Source organism: Camponotus floridanus, unplaced genomic scaffold (genome assembly GCF_003227725.1).
Source record: "Camponotus floridanus strain SB8 unplaced genomic scaffold, Cflo_v7.5 scaffold24, whole genome shotgun sequence".
NCBI classification, from domain to species: Eukaryota; Metazoa; Arthropoda; class Insecta; order Hymenoptera; family Formicidae; genus Camponotus; species Camponotus floridanus.
The window spans coordinates 35100-57952 of record NW_020229370.1 but is presented as its reverse complement, the minus strand read 5'-3'; the positions used below and the strand labels follow the sequence as shown (position 1 = coordinate 57952).

At 36.7% G+C, this 22853-nt stretch overlaps 1 protein-coding gene across 2 annotated transcripts in view; it reads left to right on the top strand.

Annotated features, from left to right (window-relative positions):
* The window catches only part of LOC105251046, a 134619-nt gene extending 114291 nt beyond the window's left edge, over positions 1 to 20328 (top strand). For both annotated transcript variants that reach the window (XM_011257553.3, XM_025409090.1), the window contains exons 5-16: positions 5635 to 5771; positions 7394 to 7682; positions 8238 to 8494; positions 10374 to 10526; positions 11159 to 11353; positions 12014 to 12405; positions 12555 to 12791; positions 15560 to 15739; positions 17455 to 17602; positions 18244 to 18516; positions 18877 to 19211; positions 19956 to 20328. In XM_011257553.3, the coding sequence (XP_011255855.1) occupies positions 5635 to 5771; positions 7394 to 7682; positions 8238 to 8494; positions 10374 to 10526; positions 11159 to 11353; positions 12014 to 12405; positions 12555 to 12791; positions 15560 to 15739; positions 17455 to 17602; positions 18244 to 18516; positions 18877 to 19211; positions 19956 to 20295 (2936 nt within the window). In that variant the 3' untranslated portion in view covers positions 20296 to 20328. The remainder of the gene's footprint in view (positions 1 to 5634; positions 5772 to 7393; positions 7683 to 8237; positions 8495 to 10373; positions 10527 to 11158; positions 11354 to 12013; positions 12406 to 12554; positions 12792 to 15559; positions 15740 to 17454; positions 17603 to 18243; positions 18517 to 18876; positions 19212 to 19955) is intronic.
* Positions 20329 to 22853: the final 2525 nt, after the last annotated feature.

Here is a 22853-nt window from a genome sequence, read left to right as displayed (position 1 = left end):
TTAACGTTTATTTACAAATTAAATTATGTATTACTTTTAAATAAATTATACAAACGCGATATTCAGAGAAACATTATTTTTTCCGTGATGATGTAAAAAAGTAATTACTTTTTCTGAAATAGAAGTGATAATTCTTATCGCAGTGCCGCAGCCGCTCGTAGACGTTAATCTTGCGCTTGGTACAATTGGATGCATCAGCAAGATGAATGCACGCGTGTCATGAATATCTTTATCCGAGTTAATCCAACTTCCACGTCATTTTATTCTTCCAACGAAGCTGGGAACCGTGTCTCTCTCTCTCTCTCTCTCCCTCTCCCTCTCTGTCTCTCTCTCTCTCTCCCCCCCTCCCTCTCTCTCTCTCTCTTTCTACTGAGAATAGGTTTCTAATAAATGCTAACTATTTTTCCAAACAAATTTCAATCTTATGTAACGGATACACATCTTAACTGACATTATCTGGACCATATTATGGATATACATCTTAACGACGAAGACGATAACTAAAAATGTCAGCATGCTTGTTATTCAACCTCGAGATCGTTGCATGTATGTAACGTCGCGACAACGAAACGCACTTACCGCTTATCCGAGATTAACTATTTATTTATCGATTATACGTGTACCGGAGGAGAGCGTTCGTAGTAAGAAGAGAAATCAATTTTTGCGATTGCTTACTAGCACACGTCATCCAATTATCTGCTGATAATATAATTATAATTGCATTTCATCTGCAGGATCAGTATTTTATTCTGACGTCATCTTTGACTTAATTTATTTTTAATATAATCTATGAACAACTTGTGACGCAATTATTGTTAATATAATTTATTTATTTTTTCTGTGTATCATACGTGGGATGATAAGCCTTGCAAAATAGTATCAATGTTTTGCTACTGAATGCTTACGTTACGTGACTATTATTTTATCTTCATTTTATCATCAGATGCGCAGAGCGAGAACATTCTCACGTGTAAGTATGTAAGTCTTATTTAGTTTGTAACAGTTTTTGTATTATCCTAAAAGAAACTGATTCCAATTATCTTATATTGATTATTCCTCTTTATTTTTTGGGACTTGTATAAATATTTCGTCTTGCTATTTCCTAAGTTAACGAACATATTATATATTCCTGTAGAGCATATGTACATATTCATCGTTAGATGATATTATACTTATCAGAGAACTCTTTGCCTACACTGGCATTTGATTTTTCTCGTTTGCAATTTCATTCCGCGCGCGTTACCACGCACTCATGCGTCTCCTCTTCTTGTTATTCGGTATTGTACACTTTCATACTTTTATGCGAATGATGCCAAGTGAAGCGGCATGCGAATTCGTCGCCCGACAAGGTACGCGTCATAGAATTTCGCGTATGTAACGCGCGTCTCTATTTTTTGCCGGCTGCGAAAAATCCGTATCTCGTCGACGAGACGAGACGAGACGAGACGCGTCGAGAGGTCGCATCTCTTTTTATTGTTCGTTTCTCGTACAAAAATTCCATAATGACACGATCTCGGAAATGTATATCGTGGAAAATATTTACCGAGATAAATCATTTTATTTCTCTCTTAGAGTGCATTTAAGATTGCAGATTAAGATTTAAAGCAACAGCAATTTTGTAAATGTAAAGTTAACGGTATTTTTTTTCTTAACTTAAAACTCAATAATCCCTAATTAATTATATATCAATGTTCTTCAACACTCGACCTGACATGGAACAATCGGAAATTTACAGAAGTTGTAACTGGAAGGAGACGCATTCATTCCGAATCCAAATTTTCAGGCATTGTTAAGCGCGCTTGGGTCGACGCCAATTGTGCATGGCGTCGACCCTACTTGCCAACTTGAATTCGATTGCGCAGTACAAAGGACACGTTTAGCTTTAGAACTACCTTCGATTAACTGTTTGCGTGAACGTGAACAGAGCAAGTCAAAATGTGAAACAGTTAAATCATTGTTATCTCTAGAATCTCTTTAAAACAAATGCATTTAATTAATTTAATTGTTTAATTTTTTTCTTGTAAATCGATTTATCATTAGCATATTTATTATTATTAACAAAATTGTATATATAAGTTAATAAAATATATTTATTATTAGCAAATTATTTTAATGTATTTATTATTAACAAAATTAATTTATAAAAATTAATATATGTATAATTAATTATATAATTGATGACAACATAATCTTTGAATAATTTTTTTTTAAATGCAATGAGATATTTGTGATTGTTATAGTATATGTGAATTGACATTTGATATTTAATACTCGATGTTTGATTTTTAACGCGATATAAAGTGGCAGTTTTCATTAAGAATGGAATTATTAGTTATAGTATTTCTAGAATGTCTGTCTTCGCTCGTACGACGCGAGATCCTTGGCGAAATGTAACGCGGCAGTGACAGAAACCAGTCATTCGTCAGACGTTTCCGGTGAAGAGGCTCCTTGATGCCACAGTAGTAGAATGCAGCGCATGACCAGACATGTCTGACGAAACGAAATGGTTTATGTCGACCATTAGTCAGACAGACACATAAATGTCGTAATCGTTCAAAACTTGATATAAATCAAGTTTTAGATTTTTGTCAACTAAACTTTGGAAAGTATAAATAAATGAGAGTTTTATATATATATATATATATATATATATATTTATTTATTAGATATTATAATATGTTAGATTAATAATATGTAAAAGAGTGAAAAATATTTAGCTAACGATAGTAATCAATAATTTTATTGATGTGCTTAATTTGTATCTTTGATTATTTTTATTTTTACTTAGATGTTTAATGTATAAACATTTAAACATCATATATAAAAATAAAATTTTCGAAATGAGACATTTCATGTGCAAGGATCAATGTGTCTATGAGATAAGGATGAATTTTTATTAAATAATTTTTTTTAAATTTAATTATATTACAATTTTTCACAACGTAGAACGATTATTATTACTTATCTTCCATATTAAAACTGATTATTAAAGGAATTGTTCCGAAATAAATGCACGACTTCGAATCCAGTAGATCAGCACGAGTCAGTGTTCTGATTAGAAATGATGCCTGGAAATGGTACGTATTTTGTGTATGTGAATGTGTGTGTGTATGTGACAACCATTTCGGTTCTACGACGCCCTCGTCTATCCGGTGGACCCTTGATTTCCACCTCTATACATCCATTATGAGCCCTTGAAGCCTCACAATAGTCCAGTGTGTAATCAACTGAAGCTAGGGGTAATTCCGCTTAGGACACGCGAGGAAGCCAAAGCAACTCGATCGACGAATGCATTCCCGATTCGTCTAATAGAAGAGAATCGTAAACGAATTGAGCGACTGGTTTAAAGCAGTAGTTTCCAAAGTGAATGGTAACATTCTTTAAAAAATGTATTAAAATTATCTGAGGCAACAATGAAAATCAAAGAAAGGATGTCGGTATCACTAAAGCAAATATTCGTAAAGAATTTTTAGTTAGTTTAATAATTTAATCATTAAACTTTATGTGAAAAAATTCATATAATAGATGTGCAATTAGTTGTTACTATTTTGTATGAAGTTATGAAACTAAGGAAACGATAATCCAAATAATAGGAACTTTAGAATACTTTCCTTCGCGAGCTTTTCTTTCGTAATTTTATATATCTTTGTATAGTTTAGCGAAAATTAGATTTAGAGAGGGCGTTTTAAGATTTTATATATATATATATATATATATATATATATATATATTTATAGATACATCCTAAATTATTAACTTTTAATAAGGATATTTTTAAGGATATAATTGCTATTTAATTAAATTTAGTTTTAACATATTATTTTGATTTTTTTAAAAGTATTTTTATTTCGATGAATCTAAAATTATTACTTTTGAATGATAAAAAATTTTTCGATACGTGCTATAAACATCTCGGTTTAAATCATATTTTGTTGAATTGTGAATGAATACTTGAACAAATTTGACAATTTTTTTCTATTCATCGGACAGAGTGACTCTTGAATAAGTGACTATTCAACCGAATGTTTTTCTACCGAAAATATCATGTGTTCCGTTGATTGTATGTGCCTTCTCATGGGCCTCTCGCGAAAGGTCATACTCGCAAGACTTTGATTGAGCGCCGTTTTTCCAGAGCCACCGCAAATGCCATTAAACATGAATGAGGAGGGGAAGCGTTACGCGCGGTTGTGCTTCTCCGTTCGTTCGTTTCTCATCCGAAACATCGAGCCAGAATGCCTGGCACGAAACAAACGACGCGGCTCATCGATAATTCATTACCATCTTCCATCAATTCCTTATTTTGGCATGCTCTACGATCCGCGAGAGTTCACCCCTCGTAATCTCTCTGATGGAATCGGCTTGCGGTTGACGGAGGGAAAGAAGGAATACCATACTCATGGATTATGACGGCTTTAATTTTTTACTTTCGATATTTTGCATCATATATATATATATATTTATTTTTAACAAATGCGAGGCATTTCTCGAGTAATATCTCATATTCGCGCAAGATATTTCGCGAATTTATTAATAAAAGTAAGAAAGACTTATTATTAGTATAAACTAAATGTTGTATTTATGTTATATATTTTTCTTGTCGTCTCGAGAGAGTTTTATGTTAATAAAAATTACTTCTAACAGAAACGTTTGGATTATTACAAACAGGCGCTTTATTTGAACCTGTCGTCTCTAATCTCGCGATTACATGAGAGCTCTGTAATCAAGTTAATTCTACTGGAAGTTTGCAAGAATACTAATTCCGTAGAAAGCTAAAATGGAATTCTCATAACGGCTAATGACTTATAACTAAAATTATGACATAAAAATCAAGATAAAAGAGAAATGTTCAAGATGATTAATATGAAAATAATTATATCTTATCCTAGTAAATCATCAATTTTAATTAAACATTAAATAAAAAATGAGACATAATTATATTCTTGTAAGTGTAAAATTTAGATTTTGTAGTATTTTTTACGGAGAAAAAATATGATGAAAAATATTGCAGAAAGGCATGCTCGTCGACTATCTCTTTTTCCCATAAATTTTTAGCCACAAATACGATTTTTCACGGCTCTGGAAAGTGCACTTCCGGGTTTGAAAAATGCTATTCGTAAAAGAAAATTTACGGACGGCCATGACGACGTTGTTGGCCGCGGTAAGAAATCGGTTTCAAGAAGATAAGGGAAATCCACTATAGGACAACGTATCTCTCTGCTATTGAGGAAGAGAAAGAGCTATCGAGATGTCAAAGTTATAAGGATTGCAAAAATTATCAAACTGATTATATATGTGACATGCCGTATCTATATGATTATTTTTATGACTGTTTGTTATATTTATATGATAGTTATATAAATCGGAAAATATAATAAACTAAACTTTGATAGAGTTTTATATTAAAAATAGATAATATCACGTACATATGCACGCACATACAATTATAACAGCGATTAAATGTGTCGAGCAAATTTCCAATAATGGCGAGTCTTTGATATTTATTATAAACATTTTACAAACTCGACAAAAATAATCTCAGAAATAAATAGGAGAGAGAATAAAAATAAATATCGATACACACGTATGAACGGAAAGAATGTAAAATATTAAAATATTTTAACATTCATGTTACAGCTTGTAATAAAACATATTATGGTGACGTGGGGAAGACGTATGATTTGGAACTGCATCGACCGAAGGAAGATAAGGTGCCTTACATTTGCAAGCTCACCTTTAATGCGCCAGGTGATGATTTTGGTGACATTGTGCAGGTGAGTCTCAAGACCAAAGGTTTTCAATTATCATTAATATTAATATTACATCGATTACATTCGCATCATTATTTATCAACATTTTCTTCATGAAAAAAAGACGCGTCTCGGAAATTTGCAATAAATTACATTTCACTGAATCTGGCTTTAATTAAAGTACGCATTAACGAAGTAAAAAGTTCAATGAAGAAACCAGGAAACGATAAAGAAGAAAGAAAACGGAACAGCGCTGGATTTATGTAGTAAATTAAATTCCGAATATTCAAGTTTTTAACGAATCGTAAATTAAGGGAAGCTCATAAGTCTTAACAAATAATTATTTTCTTTGCGTAAACAGGATTTGTAACAGAACTATTAATACCTCCACAATGAAACATGTTTCTTAAAGAAAATCTCTTAAAAAGAATAAAAATTACGCAATCGATGCGCAGAGCAAAGGAACGTTCGCCATATCTCAAAAAACATTGCGCATTTATTTTCACGCGACAGCGAAGGGAATTATCTTTTTCTCTCCGCTTCCTGCGGAGAAATTAAAAGCGGAATTTTTAATAAACGTCGCGAATTTTCCGACGATTGCGTAAAACTGACCGTGCACCGAGTTTCCGAGAGCGCGAAAACTTTCTCGAGAGTGCACACAAAAACTCTTTTGCCTCCAGTCGCCGAATTATTTACACAGTAATATTTGCCGGCTTTCTCATATCTGCATAGCGCAGGTCACAAGAATCCCTTACACTATCCCGCACCAGTGGTCTAGGTAGATAGTTTATTGTCCTCGTTTCTCTCTCAAAGGAGCCGCGGCCTCACCAAGAGTCGCATCGATGTGAAACAGAGTACGGTAGTCGCGCGAAATTATGTTTCACACGATATATTGAAGTCAATTTGCGAAGCTTGATCCACTTTCTCTGGAGTTTCTTTAAAAAAAACTTGAGTAACGAAATGATATATAAATAAACTCGAAAGAGATTCATTGCTTGCGAAATATTATTAAGTGTAGTAAAGCACATTCTGTTATATATAAATATTTCTTGATCGGTGTTTAATACGTCAATCGTATCACTCACGCATGACTACCGATGCAAACTGCTTTCTATCATCGCCAAAAAGCGGGATTGTCGATATTTTAATCGCATGACGCGAACGGACGTGCGCGACTGCTCTTTCGTATGAAAAATTGTGCAAACTATCCATTTCTGACGGCTCGATCAATGATCGATGAGGATGCCGATGGAAATTTATTTGATCGGCAATATATAAAAAATAAACTTTTGCAGTAAAATCATTCATTCAATCACGACAATGTCAGTCGTTAAATAAAATTTAGAGAAACATATTTGAAAAATTAATCAAAAATATAAGAAGATATAAAGTAATCTAATAAACACAAGAATAAAAAGGTTTAATATCCTTCCAGTCAGATTGTATCTTTTACTAGATTAAAGTACAGATATTAGAGATTAAAGTACAGATTAAAAAATATTTTTTTTAATGAATTCGAATCTCTTCTATTTTATTAATACTTTTCGATTATTTAGAAATATTTATTTTCAGACTATTTTAATCTTTTAAACACTTATTCACAATATTTATTCGTCATTATTTACGCTGAGCTTTTCCGTTTGCAGCTGACCTTCGACAGTTTTACTCTAGGCAAATTCGTGTCGTTCACCGCGGAGGGATGTCCTGATGGATCCTTACAGATCTCGGAGGCACAACGTCCCGACGTCGGTGGTCTTTGGTGCGGCACATCCTGGGGACCCGCGATCTATTACAGCGAAACACCCAGCGTCTCGATCATCCTCAAGCTGCTCAGGCTTAGCAAAGATCAGACAGGATTCAACTTCGACTTTAGGATGGCATACAAGATGATCAGGAAGTCCGACGCGGTGGTGCGTTACGGAAATCCCTTCGTCGGTAGGTGATCAGCTTCCGTTTCCAGATTTCGAGCACGTATCTCGAAGTTTGGCTTGCGACACGTTCGATATTTGTTTTACGTTCCATAGCTTTTATTTCGTGTACTCATTTCGGTTGAAATCAGCCCGGGACAAATTTAGACATTTTCTGCGAAAAGACTTTTCGAGATCTAACGAATTTTTTTTATTTTATTTTATATATGAATTTTTTTATAAAATATTTCGTGTTTTATAAATAATAAAAAAATATATAATTTTATAGTATTAAAACACTTAGAAGAGAGGTAAATTTCGAATTTGAAAATCTATTATACTTGTTACTTTTAATATATATTTTAATTCGTTTAAATATATATGATTGTATCATTTAATTACTTAAATGCATTCAAATATATTTCACGAGCGAATATTTGACAAAAGAATTGTTCAGAATTTGAAGTAGCCTCGTTTGCAAAATTGCATGGCCGGTATCATTACGACCATTGAAATTGTGCGGACAAAGAATTTCCCGATATTTTCATCGTCGATGATTAAAATTCCAATGTCACGTGGTCAGGAATAACGCAGGTCGTCGGGACGCTGGCGTCGACCGAGCGCACGTCCGACGCGAACACGTCGATGGCGATGCCGGTGCAAATGTTCGGGCAACACGTGCCACCGCCTACAAAGCCGAGCTCCGAGCAGTTCTTAGGGGACCTAATATCCGGGACTTATTGCTCCCGTATATTCACCGACTGCGACCGGAAGAAGTGCAGATTGCAGTCGCCCAACTTTCCCGGTCTCTATCCCCGCAATCTCACCTGCTATTACGCGGTAAGGCTCGCTTAAATTGTACCATTATTGGCAAAAAGCGTGCGATGAGTTTTTATTCTACATCGTAAAAAATTGCAAAAGAAAAATCATCGCAAATATAACCGTGCATTAAGTAATGCTATTGACAATTCGTTATTCACATTTTATGGAATATTTAATACACAATTTCAATTAAAATGAATGAACGCGAAAAAGGACTCAAAAATATCCAATGTTCAGCAAAAAATACACCTATAAGAGCTTCCATCTTCTGCCTTTTTTCCTCAGGTTGCTCATTAGGGAAACGTTTCTGGCGTATCAGGCGTATCGTTAGGATAATGTATCATCGCTCAAATTAATTTGCTCGTCACTGTGCAGATGCGCGGCAAAGATATACGATCGACATAGTCAGACAAGGATCCTCTCTCCAGAGTCTTGACGCGGCTCATATTTCTGTTTCAAGCAGACACACCTGCAACGGAAGTCGTAAAAATGGCTCGCTACCCCTCGCATGCGGTTAACAAATTTTCGGATGGTTCTCTTCCGGTGGCCATTATTTCCCCTTAGCATCTCGCTAGTACCATGCGAGTCTCCTCGTCACGTAAATCAACGCGAGAGACGATTTTCTAGTCGGCACAATTTTTTGTTTGCAGTAGAAAATTCAAAATTGGTTCGCAGCCAAGCACGAATTTCTGTACGTGAAACGCATTGACAATATTTTCGCAAGGAATTGGCAAGATATTTCTGACTTTGTTACGAGAAATTTAATTTAAAATAATTAAAAAATAATTAAAAAATAATTAAAAAATAATAAAAAAATAATAATTAAAATAATTAAAAAATAATTAAAAAAAGAATAATGATTCGAAATTCTTAGTCTGCTTTTCATTATTTTCTTGATCTTTAATTAACTTTTTGTCTCCCTTCTTACTAGAGAGTAAATTTTGTTTTTGCACGAGTTATTTATGATGAAGATAGCCAATGCTAGTTGTAATAATGTCAGCATTTATCATCGCGATACCGAGACTAATCAACTTCCTCGATATTCAGCCATTTCGATGGGTGAAATACGTGAAGGTTTCAGTAGAATTTACGGCCTCTAGTTTCAACAAACGGAGGCAGTCATTTATCCTCTTCGTGTACAACTATAGACAGGCAGACACTCATGGGACTTACGCTAGATAGACTTCGATTACGATTTCGAAGCTCGCAATCTCTGTCAGTATATTTCTACTAAAAGTTTATCTTATTTCAAAAACTCTGATACAATCATTCCGATCTGTATCATGTACTTACGCTCAACATCGTAAAGTCTCCGATGTCTAAATAAAAATCGTTCGACACGTTTTTACTCCGTTAACTCAATCACAAAGAATAAATGGCAAATTTAAGATTTATTTTTATATGTCGCACTAAATAAATCTATCAAATGATTCTTTTTAAATCTTATTTTTTTTTAATCTGGTTTTTTAAAGCGCATTATTTACTATTCTTATAAGTTGTAAAAAATATATTCATATCAAACTTAGATTAATATCTAAATAAAAATAGTAGGAAAAGTAAACTTTAATATTTTCTTGCTGAAATTTTATAGAAAAATCTATTAGACCTATTTTTAATTTTTAAATATATGATTTAATAAATTTTATAATATATAATTTTGAGAAGGATAAAAATTAATTTTTAATTAGCACAAGATATAAATAAAAAAAATTAAAACTGATACTATTCGATGTAAATATATTGCTTTTATAATATTTATATTTACATCTTTAATCGCTAAGAAAATATAATTTGCCGCATATAATGTATATATCAGCATTAAGATAATGATTTTATGCGAGAAGAACATAGATAGTGTAGAGAGAAATAGATTTACTACGATTTATGTACGACGTAGGTGAGACAGCACGAAGTGCCAGCGGGCAAACATGCTTTAATACACGTAAAACAGCCCCGAGGCCAATTGGTAGCTGTAAGGGCGCGACCAGCTACTCAAGCCGAGCCACCACCCCGGGAGCTACGTCTCTGGCAAGATTGCGACGTCGTTCAGGTAAAGCCATCGCGAAAATTGGATTAGCTGTTATAAATTCGAGACAAAGACGGAGAAAAGAGAGAATAACACGTGACCAGTCTGCCAAGCGCTGTCGCGCTATTTTTGCATATTTATATATATATATTTCCTGTCAGTGGAAAAATCTTTAAATTCCGCATTTCTCTCTTTACTGTGATCGGAAAAAGCCACGACTATGATATTTCTGTTAACAGTATATAGAGCCGATTACGAGCTAAATGCAGCCGTACAAATTCAATTACCCTTTCGCGATAATTTATTCTCATTCTATAGCTTTTTACGTGATTCCTTTTGCTTTTCTTTTCTCGAAAATCCGTTATAATATCTTTCAGAATTATATCTTTCAATATATTCAAACTTTTCTAACTTTCATATTATTAATAGTAATTATTCTTAATGAATTAACGCAAGAATTTCTTAAAATTTAAATATAATATTTGATAGAATAATATAAGTAATAAATTTAAGATATTTATTTATGATATTAATTGAACGAATTAGATATTAATATGAGAAAATATATCGACGATGAATTTACCGTTAGGAATTTAATCGATTTGTTCTCAAATTACGCTTATCTCTTCCACATAGATATAAATTTGCCTTTGCAGGACTATGTAACAGTATATGACGGATACACCACGAGGGAGCCTGTGATCCTAAAATTTTGCGGCGGCGGAGAACCCGTACCGGAGGCCATCAGCAGCGGCCCAGAGATCCTTGTGGAGTTTACTACCTCTCCTTATGGCACCTTCTTACATCCGACGCCGCCCCATTCCCTACATGGATTTCAATTAGAAGTGCAAGTACGTGAGAGCTCTCGTCGTAAACTGCATAATGACCACCTTAATTAATGTCTATTCTGTCCGTTCCTTCTTAATCACCCATAAAATTGAACGCTTTAGATGTATAGGTACAGGTAATATTCTACGAGAGAGAATACTTTGGCAAATAAATCTTATCTTACGTTTGAACTGTAATTCCTGAATACGAGCATATTTAATCGCCATTTAATCGATTGTATCATTAATCCTATTAACGCAACGAACTGCGGTAGTCGAAGAAAATTACTATGCATATCGAAATAAGTCATAATCATCATAAATATGATTATACATTTAACGAAACAGTCTAATTCTTTAAAGAACTAAGATATAAATCGTATATTATCTCTCTTTCTCTGTCTATCCACTATGGAAATTTGGGAATTCGCTCGTTGATTGCGCATAAAATTTAACCAGTTCCCGCATTGTAGAAACAACGATATCACCAACGCTCGCATTATCCCGTAAAATTTCCTAACGACACACCGCAGCGAATTCATTCGCATCAGATAGGACCGCAAGCACGCGATCGCTCGGGCAATCCGCTCAACTTCCCGTTCGAAGGGGGGCGAATCGGGGTAAATCGGGGCGACGCGAAGCCCGGCCCCGCTGCACGCAATGTGAACGCGCGTCGGCTTCCAGGTCACGTTCGTGGACGCCGAATCGCCGACCTACGCCAAGAATAAACGTTGCGAATTTTGGCTGAGAGGCACCGGCGGTGGCGTCCTGGCGTCGCCACGTCACTCTCTGCCGAGAAACAGCACGTGCCTGTACCATCTTCGCGGCGCTGGTCCCACCCCGCCGAGCCCGCCGCCCCCGCGTCCGTTGCCCAAGTTCCCGGAGCAGAGACCCGGAAATACCGTCTGGAGGAGACCGGCGGCGAGACCGCCGCAGCCGCAATTTCGCGTCTGGTTATCCATCCTCAAGTTCCACGTAGGGACCAGTCTGTCCACCACGGACGAGGATTGCTCCACGACGCTGATGGTCTGGGACGGCGAGATGATGCCGCTATCGGAGTGCAACGATGTTGTCTGGTAATACATATTACTTTGCTTTCCTTTTCATTCTTAATTACCTTGTCAGTTTCGAACTACACCAACTTCTGCGTATTAATTTTTCAAGTCGTAGTTTTTTCAATTGCTAAACGGCATTTCTAGGAGAGTCAACGCAACGTTTGTTTCAGTGAAAAAGAACGTCAGCGTTACTCCGAGAGAATGAGCGACCCGATTCAGCCCGTTCTTGCGCGTCCCGCGAGTAATACTACGTTGCTGGCGAGATACTGCAAGGATAAAGTACCAAAGACTTGTGATCACGCTATCTTGCAGAATACCAGTCGTCCGTGCTCTTTAGGAGAAAGCTTCGTTTCCTCTGGCAGCAGTTTAACTATCGAGATGCGCATGATTGAATCGACGGCGCTTAGGCAAGTGTCTTTTTATATTAGAAATTTTTGTTTAGAAATTTGTAGATAGCTTAATATCGCTAGTCGAATTTTTCAAAAGGTTAAATGAGATTGTGTAGTCGACCAAACTAGCCAGAATTATAATTTATTCAATACGACGTTTCGACCATATGGTTGTGGTCCTTATCAAGTATACAAAATTAGCCGACGTAATGATAATCAGAGTATCGGCATAGATAGTAATCTTGTGCAAAGCACAAGGCACATTATATGTCTTTGACGAGGTCCCACACGGACTCATTGTTCTCAAAAAATCGAATTTAAAATAAAGTTTGTTAATGTGCCTTGTGCTTTGCACAAGATTACTATCTATGCCGATACTCTGATTATCATTACGTCGGCTAATTTTGTATACTTGATAAGGACCACAACCATATGGTCGAAACGTCGTATTGAATAAATTATAATTCTGGCTAGTTTGGTCGACTACACAATCTCATTTAACCTTTTGAAATTTTTGTTTATTTTTTAAATTATAATATCCTATTTAACCGATATTGTACGCGTGAAGATAGTGAAATTATTATAAGATATCTAACTTTTATAATAATATATATAAAGATAAATTTTGAAATTAAGTAAAAAGTTAAATTAAAGTTCGAGTCGAAGTATCGCTTATATCCAATGTTTTAATTGAATTCAGTAGAGTGCTTGTAACTTTTGATATTCGTTTAAAAAGTTATATAACTTCTGTTGTTCCTTAATTAATTGGATTCGAACCAGCAAACAACAATATCGCGATGGATTAATTAAGTTATAGAATTTATTAATATTTTATCCATCTATTCTAAAAGATTATATTAATTTTGCTAATATCTATTCTAAAAGATTATATTACTTTTTTAATTCTTGACGTTTCTTCGATAGCAATCTGAGTGCTCTTAGAAAAATATTCATATAAAGGAAACGAGAAATAGATATGGAAAAATGCATGCAACTGGCCGTACAAATCGGAAAGAATTCGAAAGTTCAAAAAATATCTATAAATTCTCATCCTTGAAAATCTTTATTTCGAAAGTAGATCACGTAAAAAAGTATTAATAGGCCATCGAAATATTTTGAAAGAATGTAACGGCAGATCGTGTCAACAAAAATGAGTAAAACGATTTAAAAAATAATATATATGTATGTACTCGACTTACGTTTTTTTTGTAATTCCGCGTTTCACTCGATTTGCTTACAACACTGCATCGAACCACCGGAGCGTTAGAAGCGAAATATGAGGACGTTTTACAGGAATACGACGTGCAATATCTGTCGCAACAGCACGTTTCATTCGTTCACCGTGCTCTACGCTCTCTCCACAATATAGATTATTCATGAGAGTGGAAGGATTCTTCCTTTTTTGCCGCGTTCTTTCCGTTGCGAAGGGAAGATAGCAGAATTTAGAGGAATGCCGAGACGCGCAGCAGCCTCCGCATCCCCTATTTGCTTAATTTTATACGTACCCTCTCCTCCCATCCTCCAAAAATGTTACGTTTATCCCTTGATTCGCCTCGCTCCGTGAATATAAAAATTATTTAAATCTGTCTGTGCATGTGATGCATGAAGAAACGCGAGTTTCGATTAAATGCCTCAATCTGCTGCATCGGGCGCTCTCGCACTCGAGAAATATTATAATTTAAAGTAGTGAGAGAAAAAAAGATTTATAGAGGCTAATGTTTCAATAAAGATTCATTGTCAATAATAAAAACTGAGCGCGATATTCGCGTATAAAATAAATTCTAAAATTGGCTCTTATCAAATGCTTAATTAAATCGCAATCACGTCTTTATCGCATTAATCAGCGAACATTTGCGTTCCCCTCTCTCTATCGTTATTTTCCATTTACTCGCGCACACGATAATTCTTCAAAGTGCACGCGACAAAGATTCCGATCGGGGATTTCTGTCAGTGAATAATTGAGAATCGGTCTTTCCGCGAGTCGTCGATGACACACTCCGATTCACATTTTACACGCATTACATTCGCTTATCACGCCATGTGCCGATCTACCGTGTCGTCGTCCTCTCTATTTTTTTTTTTAATCTCTCGCACGTGTCCATCACGCGTGTAGACACGGCGTGCTCGACCGACGATGAGTGACGCGCAATGCGGATACATCGCACGGTCCAGTTAATCCTTTCCGCGCCAAGTAAAGCCTACACAGCGAGCTTTATAATAAGCTCAGGCTCCGGTTTAATAACATCCCGGTAACCGCGCACGGTGCAACGTCTCTCTTCAAGGCCCGTCGCCTTCCACAATCCACCGGGGTTCGTCGATCTTCATCAGCGCACCGAACCCTACCGGACAACAGCGCATATTAACCCTATACTTCCATGCGCGCGGTTGTTATTACGTTAATACATACATCCCCAGTCGTAAACGCAAGCGTATTAGCATCTCTCTGAACTTAATACGAGATTTTTACGAGATGGAAACGTCGCATATATTTTTATTGCGGAGAGAATATCTTTTAAAATTTATATCATTTTATTTATATTTATTTATATAATTTCTTCTACATAAACTCTATTTTTTTTAATTGCTTCATGAATCGATTTCAAATTTATTTTTATTTATATCATTTCTTCTATATAAGCTCTATCTTTCTTAATTGCTTCATGGATCAATTTCGTAGATAGCTTCGTATATCTCGAATATATACGCGATATAATTAATATATTTTCTCTAGAACACTTTTGCTTCGACAAATTAATTAACTCGATGTAAAACAATCATTTTTCCAGACCCGTCAATTTTCGCGCTCTGTACGAATTTGTCGATCTTCATCAGGATGGCGATTCATACGGTAGCGGACCATGTTCCCGGATCTTTTATAGTCGCAACCGAGACCATTATCCGGATCGTAAATTCCGGGGACCCCGCGATATATTCCTGTACGGCCGAGGAGGATCAAAGAATATAAGGTAAGAATACGATGCCATATTCATATTGTCGTTACGATAGCGAAATATATCTCCAAGTACCGGAGAAAATATTTCGCTTGGACTTGTCTACCGGAAATATGCGCTACTGTCCAACGTCGATGCTTACTGAACACATGGTTAGCGCGCGCCTTGAAATTTATGGCGAAATTTATAGTATAATCTCGCGCCTTCGTCGATCGATACATTATCATTTATTCGTTATTATTCGTCCGCCGATAAAGTGTCACAATTGGCAATTTGACAATTTATCGTTTATAGTGGGGCCGTATCAATTCGAAATACTATTGCAAAGGCTAATATAACGATATAATGATGCGATAATGACGTCGTTAATCGTTATCATTTATTAATTCATGACGGCCTGCTATTAATGATGGCCGTTGCCGCTTCGCCATAAAATATATATCGTTTTTTTCCTACCTTTTTTCGCGATTAAATGATTCACGATATATTGATGGCAAATCGAGATGAGATCAGAATATGTGTTACTAAATTGCGATTAAAAATATATTATACATGTGTGTAATTAAAAACATCCATCAAAGCTTTATCACTTACTCTCGTTATCGATAAATTCACAGATCGCGTATGTTGGCGTATTATTAATATTACATTATTCAATTAATATAACATTAATCAATACTATTTCTATCGTATCTTTTCCACAAATATCAAACCTTGATATAAAGTATTCTTGATACAGAGCTTTTGTACTATGTTATAGTGAACACATCGTCAGAAACAGAAGACTTAAATATATGGTCTCTGTTCCTGGTGATTCATTCCAGATATTTTCATAAAGAAAACTTATCATGATCTGGATCAATTTATTTCTCAGATCCCAGACATCTTTTCGCGAAATCTTTATAGCTATCATACGACTCACGGAATGTAGATATCTGCGATAAAGTACGAAAAGTGTGCTCTCCTACGGAACGAATATACACGTTTCGTCTTTGATACGGGCTTCGTATGGTCCTATCGCTCGCGCCGTTCTTTTATTACTGTCCGCAGGATCGAATCTTCCACAACTTCGATAAAATATCAGTTAGACTTTACGACAATCGTAAAATGAGCTTTGCGCCGTTAGACCGAGATCTTTCCGCCAGCAAAATTTAAAAATTTCTCCTTAACGTTCAGCAAAATGCACGGAGAAGAAAAAGAGCATTTTATTATAATATTCTATAGAAACGCGTAATTCCGTCTTTTCTCCCTCTTGTAGGAAATCATCTATATTTATTTTATAAAATACAATAATGCAAGATTAACATAATTGGATATTATGACATAAATTGGAAATTTTCTTTGCTCATTAAACTACTTTTTATACATACTGATCGGCCAGATGAGACGTAAAAATAATCTTATTCAATTTGGGAAAATTGCTATTTGCATTCGCCAAGGAGATTTATTTCCCAATCGAATAGTTAAAGGCAGAAATGTTCTCTGACGAAAATAATTTGACTGCGGCATCCAAAAAAGGGAGCAGAAACTCGGTAATGGCGGTCGCACGTTACCGTGATACACCCTTAGAATCACTTTGCGAGCCGCTTTCCGATTAACGAGCGTCCAACCTTCGATGCTCCTCGTAATCTTCCTGCAGTATCGATCACTGAACCGGCTCCTTTGCCTGGCCGGCGAGGCGTGTAGATTCGATTAAGTGCTGAAAGTGCAGGCCAGAACGGGTTTTGCAGCTGCGTGTACCGCTTCGAAGGAGAACACGACGAGATGGTGAAGCTGAGGTTCAACAAGCTCCTCAATGGGAATCGCACCTGTCGCAGCGTTAACAGCACCGATTTCAATAGGCTGCTCTGCGTCGGCTCCGACAACTTTTCCGTTAAGGTGCGTGATTGAAACTTGTGCTAATCACGATTAAGTTCCACGACAAACCCATCGCATTGTTCTTCCGCGAGTTTTGCAATCGATATATGTCATGAAATCGCCGACTCACTTGAATATTATTATATATTAATTAATATTTTAATGGAGCTTATGAAATTTGAAAATATTTTGCAAAAAAAGATTTTGCATAACATTAAACATTTTAAATCGTTTTTACCATTTGTGAGTTGTTAGAAACTCGAGCGACATAAATTACAGTTCGATGCAGTAAAAGTTACGTATTAGCAAGTATTAATCTGGTAATTAGGGGTAATGATTTTACCTGCGAGTATCAGCAATCTCGGAATCCGAAATACGGTAAACCGAAACGGGCTGACGAACTTTGAAGTTTCCACAGTAGTCAATACCGACATGAGTCAGACCTCAATATGCGCCGAGTTGTATTATTAGTTAGATATCTAATAACGCGGATATCAGATGGTGGAATACACTTTTGACTCAATGATATGATTTATCAAGATTCATTTCGCAATCAAAGCATGGCTCTTTAGTTACGTGGCATATATTAATTGGAAAGTCATAAATCAGGATTCCGAGAATAAATACGATCGGAAGCATCTCTCTTTGGTGTTTATTTGCAGGTACTCGATTTACCTTGGCCAAACGCGCCACCCATTCAACGCGATTGTCTTTGCTCGAATCGATCGCTACCCATCAATATCAAATCGACTTCTAATATCGCCGAGGTACATTTCACCGTTCTATCTATGGACGCTTTGGATGATTACAACAATCTCTTCTTCGAAGGCCTTTGGGAATTTGTCAAGACGGTGCATGTAGATTGCATGCAGAAACGCCGAGTCAGAGGACCGTCTGGCCAAATTAAATACACATCACCATCCGAGGAAAATGAGGTAAACATGAGAAGCCTTTATATACAGACTCGTTAAAGAAACTGACTATAAGATAATTCTTATTCATCATATTCTAGTCTTGAGAGGAAAGGTTTAAGAGAAGAAATAAATTATATTTGCGAACGAGTTCACATCTCCCAATATGTGAAAAAGATTTAAGTAAGAGCAATGACAGTACTTGATGTCTAGCAACGTTTGCAGAAAAAAATATAAATATCTCGATATACTTTTTCATAAAAAAGAATTGAAATAAAAAATAATGAGAATAAAGCGATATTTTAAATCGCAATTTCTAGTCGCTCTGCATATCTATTTTATTTTAAGCGTATATTAATCTTTCTTTTTCTTTGCCATTTCTAGAAAAATTGCGAGAACCAACCGTGGCTAATCGATCCCGGTCCGGGTCAATATTTGTACGTGAAAATGCACGGCATAATTATGTCGAACAGCACGAAATGCGCGACCAAGAATCGCATCATCGTGCACACGGGCGGCGCGATCCACGTGTCAGTTTGCCCAAAGCCACCTGCTGATTCGAGGCATCACGTAGTAGAAATTTTCAGCGATGGTTGGGCTGTCAGCAGTAACGCGATGATTCTTGCACCGGGACATGATCCGATCAGGACCATCGCCGTAGAATTTATCGTAAAAGAGCCAGCTTCTTACACGGTCACGTGGCTCGAGCTCACCAGAAGGTAACATATTTTCACGAGTAAAAGAGAGGAGTAAATATGAACTATAAGTATTACTGAAAGTATTTCCGATAAAGTGAGCATAACGGAGGCTTGTTGTTAGAGTTTTCACGAACGCAATCTTCGTCTTAAGATCTCTTCATTAAACTTCGCCGTAACTTATCTATAACTTCCGCAATCTCTTTCGTGAAGAATAATCAATTCATGAAGTAGAAATGAAAATTGCCCTAATAAATACACATGCGTTCTATTATATATTTGCACAAGTTGTATAAAATCTCTAAAGCGCGGAAATTATACATAAAATATAGAATTTAAAAAAATATATCTCTCAATGTTTTATATCCCCATTGTAATGATAATTGATAATTTAATTTTTCCGGAGAAAAAAATGTACTATATAAATATAAAACTCCATAAAATTTTATGAAATTTTTATATAGATATTTAAAAATATTAATAATACAATAATACGAGAGAGAATCTCCCTTTATAAAAATTAAATTAAATCTTCTTGTGCTTTTTGATTTATTACACCTCAAACATAATATTAAAGCAAGGAAATAGCAGTTACTCGAGAATATCTTTCTCTCTCTTTTTCTCCTTAGAAAACACTTAATATCCGCTCAACGTCACCTGCCCTCGATTTAGCGGGTGAAAGTCGAAAGAGAAAAAGAGAAAGAGAAAGAGAGAGACGTCGTCACGGAGCGAAACAATATAATTCTATCGATTCTCTCTGACCCGCAGGCCGTCAGTGACGTCAACGGCGGGTCTGCAAATGTCGCGGGACTGCGAGCAACGTTGTCCGGAACTGGACGCCTGCATAAATGCCTCGCTTTGGTGCGACGGGGTGTCCCATTGTCCTTCCGGTTACGACGAGGCCCTGACACATTGCTCCGTGCTCCTGCGACTGCCACCTCTACAGCTGGCCCTGGGGGCGCTCGTCTTGATCACCGTCCTCGCTGTCGCTTGCTTCATCATCTGGCGGATCTGTCGGCGGCGCGGTCGCCGCTCGATATCCCAGCACCGTTTGAAGAGCATCTCGTCCGAGACGGCGATAATCGACGGGAAGGAAGTGATATGCTGACACAGCGACAGTTCTGTGCGTTACGTCGAGGTTGATCGGGTCACTACCGTGTGACGATCGCCGTCGTCCATGTCGTCGTCGATCCAGGTTCCGGCGGTCCTCCATAGACCAGCGGCCAGACTCTGCTCGGTCCTACTCTCCTGAAGAAGACGAGCCAGCTGTCGTCGTCGTCGTCGCCGGTGGAGGATCCGTGGAACTACCTCCGCGTAACGCGCAGAACTGTCGCGTGCAAGAGATGCAGCACGTTAGATGGAAGAATCAGAGTTTGCACCTATGATCGAAAAATGCGTTCGACGCTCGATGACTCGGGCGAGTGGAAGAGCGCCTTCTTTTTTTTACCGAACAAGCGGATTTCGTTCCCGATCGGATGTTCTAATCGAGAGAGAGGTGGGTCTCGCTTTAGATTCAACGACACAGCCGAGAGATATAGAGGCTTGGAAGAGTCAGACAATATCTGATTAATAAAGAAGTGTCGAGGATTATAGTGTAGAACAGTGATTGAAACGTTCTTAGGATTATAAGCCCATGATGTCTACATCGGAAGTGGAATGGAAGCAGGGGTGCGACAGAAAACGTGTAACGGCGGATTAATCAAGCGTGTTTGTTGTAACTTTTTTATTCATCAACATTGCAGCAGTCATCTGGCTCTATTTAATAATTTCTAATAATATACTGCCAATTCACAATTTTCTCATTTTAAGAGACTGAATCATTTTATATATATACATATATATATATAACTTTTTAAATAAAGATTTAAATATATCTGAAATATATTTATCTTATGGAAAGGGGGGGGGGCAATTTGCAGCGAACGCGTAAAAAAATTTAAATGCGTGACGCAGCAAACGCTTGATAAGTTCTCGGCCGAAAGCTACAGCAGACATCGAAACAATCACTGCCGCGATAGCCGGCGGATTCCGGAAGTTGTCGAATTTTGATACCTTTCGTTACCTTCGCGCGTTTGAAATACCTTATTACTTTTCGAAAAACCGTTACACGTTCCATCCACGCGAAAGTTTTCACAATTCCAATTATCAAACTGCCAGAAAATCATCCTGAAATGAGGATAAAAAAAGGAGAGTGAACAGTAAGTCGCGGAATTAAAGTGCGAATTACTTCAACGAGGACAATAAATAATAAAATCCTAGTAGTATGTCACTATTATGGTAGAATGGCTTAGTGACGATCGAATGACGCTGCGCCTTGATTAGAATTTCAACGGTTAGCGCAGCAGGAAGTAAATATATATAGTATATAGGCGATTATATATATTTTGGCGTAATGCCCGGGAATTAATGCAGTAAATGACGGGCTTATTAGATCGATAATGCGTTGTTAGCGGATTAGCAATTTATTATGAGACAGTTTCCTCAATATCGGTTGACCTTAACCGTAACTTTAACGATTTGATTATCGCAAAGTTCAATATAGCAACATAGTTATAAATTAAAATTAAGTAATTTTAATAGATATTAATGTGTGAAATCGTTCTCCATATTTTTTTGTCTCATTTACTATAAATTAACTGCCAAAAAAAATAATTTAAAGCCATATTTTATCCAATTAACAGATACAATACAAAGTATTTATATATATTTGATATCACGTACGATATCTGGAGCATTATTGTGTGAAATAATGTTCGAGGGATCGTAGGGTAGAGCGAATTTTCGTGGAAACTATCGATGACGATTAATTCACCAAGGCGTCACGTCGATCCGATTGACACATCTTGATTAAGAAACACCTCGTTCACAGAAATCCGAGGCATCGAGCGTCACGCGCAACGTACTAGTATTAACTACGTTAGTTCTTCTTGGTAATAGAATAGACGAGTGATTCTACAAAGCCGAGCGAGAGCTTTCCGTCTCGTCTCGCGCCCCTTTGTTCTTTTTAAACGCGCGTGACATGACTCACACGAGATTGTCTGTAAAAATAATAGATAATTCGGGATGTCGCGCGCACTAAATCGCGTCGCATCGTTATCGTTACTAGATAAATTAAGACGTCGATCGAGGAACATACTTAATGCAACGTGACGTATATTGCGGCCGTGGTGATGCAAGAAGCTTCGAAGTCTCGCTATCGTTTACTGCCAAAAGTAATCGATTACACGTCGCCGACAGCGAGTAAGAATTTCGATATAGCACAGTTAGATGCGTTCAGGATTTTATTACAGGTCGTTTCGTTGTGTCGAACGATTATTATTTCGTTAGCGAGCGATAAGATATTAAAATTTCGCGAAGATCTCCTCTACGTATCATGGCCGCAGACCTCTTTCGGACGTCTTGCGCTTAAGCCGCGCCTCGATGTCAGCAAATGCAATCTGAGATGTAAACAATCGAGAAGATTTGCGCGATTATTATGACGAAAAATTTCACTGACTCTATTGGCTGAGAAATATAGGTATAAATAGGAATATAGTTGCACACGGCGAGCTTAGCATCGAGGTGTAGCCTCAGCGAGAAAAAAATTTCAGCTAGAGATACTGACCAAGTTTAAAGCGATAGCCGACTTTAGGCGACTTAATTATTCACTTTAGCGATCTCGCTGCT